The sequence below is a fragment of the Cyprinodon variegatus genome, unplaced genomic scaffold, assembly GCF_000732505.1.
Source record: "Cyprinodon variegatus isolate N-32 unplaced genomic scaffold, C_variegatus-1.0 Scaffold534, whole genome shotgun sequence".
In the NCBI taxonomy this organism is placed as follows: Eukaryota; Metazoa; Chordata; class Actinopteri; order Cyprinodontiformes; family Cyprinodontidae; genus Cyprinodon; species Cyprinodon variegatus.
This window is the reverse complement of record NW_015150987.1, coordinates 92,612-96,312: the sequence shown is the minus strand read 5'-3', so window position 1 is coordinate 96,312 and position 3,701 is coordinate 92,612. Positions and strand designations below refer to the sequence as shown.

At 42.8% G+C, this 3,701-nt stretch overlaps 1 protein-coding gene across 1 annotated transcript in view; it reads left to right on the top strand.

The window, feature by feature from the left end:
• The window catches only part of LOC107095277 (GON-4-like protein), a 41,546-nt gene extending 37,937 nt beyond the window's left edge, over window positions 1–3,609 (top strand). Inside the window, exons 24-28 of the mRNA XM_015391295.1 lie at window positions 441–584; window positions 672–968; window positions 2,696–2,794; window positions 3,047–3,173; window positions 3,247–3,609. Of these exons, the coding sequence (XP_015246781.1) occupies window positions 441–584; window positions 672–968; window positions 2,696–2,794; window positions 3,047–3,173; window positions 3,247–3,578 (999 nt within the window). The 3' untranslated portion in view covers window positions 3,579–3,609. The remainder of the gene's footprint in view (window positions 1–440; window positions 585–671; window positions 969–2,695; window positions 2,795–3,046; window positions 3,174–3,246) is intronic.
• The last annotated feature ends 92 nt before the right edge of the window (window positions 3,610–3,701 follow it).

Sequence of the window (3,701 nt, the reverse complement as noted above, 5' to 3'; positions counted from 1 at the left end):
CAATAACCTCCGACCCCTCCTTGTCAGGTTGAATTTTAAATCTCATTTTATTTTTGTACACAGCTATAAAACAAAATGTTTGTGGAAAAAAAAAAGAATTTTGAAACATGTTTTAGAAATTTTACAGACCCATTTTGAAAGGCATGTGGATGAAACACCATGTGACTGTGTTTTGGCCATTTCTATGAATGGATCAACCTGAGCAGGTGTCCCGCCGGGCTCAAGGGGTTAAACGCAAGGAACGGACGTTAAACAAACCACGCCAGTCGCTTCTGATCTAACGAGCGGAAACAGCCGTTTACATTCGATAAACATGGAGTAGCTCTGGTGGGAGGGATTCAGATAAAAGAGCGAAACGTTAAAGCACTCCGATTACGCCCTGGCTTCTCCGCCTTTTCCCGATTTCTGTCAAATGTGTTCTGATGTGTGTTTGGCTGCAGTTTGAGGAGCAGCAGGCGTTCGAGCGCAGCCGGCGGTTTCTAAGGCAGTTGGAGATCAGTTTCGGAGATAATCCGTCACACTACCAGAAGATCATCAAAGCTCTGCAGACCGGGCCGGACCTGAGTCCATCCAACATCCAGGAGGTACCACTTTGATCAGCCGGTTCTGGTCCAATCCGACTCCGCCGATCTGTGGGTCATAATGTTCGGTATTCCTTCTGTTTCTTTTAGCTTAAAGCCCAGATGGCAACGCTACTTAAAGGCCACACCCACCTCCAAGCTGAATTCTGGGTATTTTTTGACGATCTCCGCCCGCCGCCGACTCGGCCCGAGCAGTTCGAAGAGGCTCATCTGCCAGAGGAAGGAGAAGGTGGAGAAGGAGGCGGCCAGGTGCCGGGAGGAGGAGCCGACGGAGGCTTTGAGGAAGTGACGCTGCCGGACCTGGAGGAGGAAGAGGACGGACACAAGATTCGACCAATAGCGAGCCGGCGCCAGAGGAGGAAACTGGAGTCCCACCGAAGCTATAAGGTGTGATTAATGCTGCGTTCACACTGTTGCTCTGATTGGTATCAGGTGCTCTGTTCTTTTCCTTCACTCTTCGAAAGCCGCTTGGCTTTTACACCAGAAAATATCTAAATCTAGATAAGTCATTTTTTTTTTTATAAGTGGAATAAGGAGGAAAAAGAGACATTTTGCCAATGGAACAAGACAATTTACATTTAAAATAAGAAAACACGATTGCATTGTCTTATTTCAAGTGCATTTTATCTAATTATCTTATTTTAAGAGTAAAAATACTCATTCCATCAAATTTACCTTTCAAATTAAGGGTAAATACACTTCATTTAAGAAATTTTAATTATTATCTAGATCGTTTTTCCAGTGTATTGAATATTGTAGTGAAGGGGGAAAATATTTTTACAGATTTTAAAGTAAGAAAGCTCACCTAAAACTGTCATTTGAGGAGTCGGTTCATCAGGATATAAAACTTGGAACTAAACGCTATTTCTGGCATTTTGAAATGAAAAAGCTTCCTGGATGAGAAGCGAAACGTCTTCAAACTTGGAAACAAAGTCCAGTGGATTGTTTTTTAACTTTTTTGGACTGACTCTGACATGACTGAGAATCTTCAGAGGTCGTTCTGTGGAAACGACCCAGATGAGATGGTTTCACTGCAGCATCAATAAAAATCAAATCAGTTTGTTTAGAAACAGCAGCTTATTTAGTCTATATTAGCTTTTTAGAATCAGTGTAATGAAACTTCAAACAGATTGATTGACAGGTGATGTCACCTCCCTTTATGAAGGTTGGAAAGAAGATAATATTTATCAGCAATGAATATCAGAACTACTTCTTTAAACTGACACTTTTTAACAAACTGTCACTAAAATGTGATTTTTAAATTTGACAAAGATTCTTTGCTCTTAATGTTTTTTAACATTGATCATATAATTATTGCACAATATGAATTAATACGTGAAGTTTAGACCATCTGTATCCATCACAGTTATTAGTTTAATACCAAGAAGTCATTTTGGTAGATTAATAAACAGTTGTTCCTTTTTTTTTTTCATTATTTATATTTTTTTTTTGCATTTTTTGGCGTTAAAAAATATTAATATTAATAAAATAACATCCTTAGATATTTGTTGAAATTCTAACCATTGATTCTTGGTCTTGGTGGAACCACTTTTGACTCAATCCCTGTTTATAAGGATCCTGCAGTGATCCAGGAGTTTGGGATCCTATTTTAGAGAGGACCAGTGCCCCCTGGTGGACAGAAATGTAAGCAGAGTTCTGATCAATAAAACAGTCTTAATCTTTCATGGCTGGTTTTAAACCAGTTTGTAGATCCAGTCCACCAGGGTTACACACTCTGAATGATGTGCTCAGGAAAACGGGTCCTTAAAAGGCGGTGCAGATATTTTTGTTCTAAATAACAAGAAAATTTAATTAGTCTAAACTTCAGCTTCTAAAAATGAAAAGGACTTCTGTTTATGTCCTTATGCTGACATCTTTCATAATGATATATATAATAATAATAATTGCATTTTGTGAGAGCTCTGATTGGTTGAGAGGTAGAGCTTTCCTTGCCTTGACCTTTGACCTCTAATTGTACACTGTGATGACAGGTCCAGGTGAAAGGAGAGAAGATCTGCGATCCTAAACCTGAAGTTGTCTTAATAAGACTTCTTAGATCTGAAAATGAACCAAAACACAAAACGTTTAGACCTGACGGTTGTCTGTGTCCGCAGGGCTCTGATTGGTCCGACAAAGGCTGGTTCTGTCTCTGCCGTGATGCGAAGATCAGTCGACATCGAAGGAAAAGATGCTCTCGCTGCCATGGCAACAAGGTTTGCAATTTTATCTCTGTCAGAATTAAATTCTGTTTTGCTGTTTCAACATGGCGACACGTCAGCCATGTTGAAATCTATTTACAGCGGAGCATCAAAGGCCTCATGTGTTTATCAGGTGTAAACAGCAGCTTCTCAGTAGTTTGTCTTCTCAGAGTGTTCAGACGGGTTGCCCTGACCAATATGGCTGCCGTGTGATGAGTCTGTAGCCTGAATGCTGGTGAAAGTGACTCCGGTGTGGTTTCCTCTCAGGCCTCAGCAGGTTTACCCAGAGCGTTGAAGAGCTTAGACCCTCTTTACTCTCAGAGTCGCTCCAGTAGCGACCAGACGGCCGACAAACACCTGGACCTGAAGGCCGACGACTGCAGTCCACTCCCAGGTTAGTGACCAACGTCTCTGTTGGGGCAGAACCTGAGCCAGCTGGGTTCTCACCTCACTGTTTGGGTCAGCAGATCAGACTGGTGCATCGTGGGAAAGCTTCCCTCTGGCTGATGAAAAGGAGGAGGAAGAGGAGCAGCTAAACGATGAAGAACCGGAGGGCCCCACAGTGAAGAGGAGAAGAGAGGAGGAGTTATGCCCAGAAACGGTCTGCGCCACCGTCACCACCTCAGACACCTCCTCCACCTTGGTCGCCTCTGCCTCCTCCTTCCCTTGTGAGGATGCTCCACCCATCACCGACTCCTCTGCTCCTTCTCGGCCCAGCCCACCTCACGAGCTTCCTGTCTGCGCCAAGAACATTTCTCTGACTGCGAGTGGAGAGAAGGTGATCCTGTGGACCAGGTGAGTCTCCACCTTTACCCACGTCTTGTTTGTTTGACCTTAAAGGAATAGTACACCCAAAACATGATTAGCCTTCATTTTCTACTCACCCCCATGCTGAACAACACTCTGGAGTACTTTTTTGATA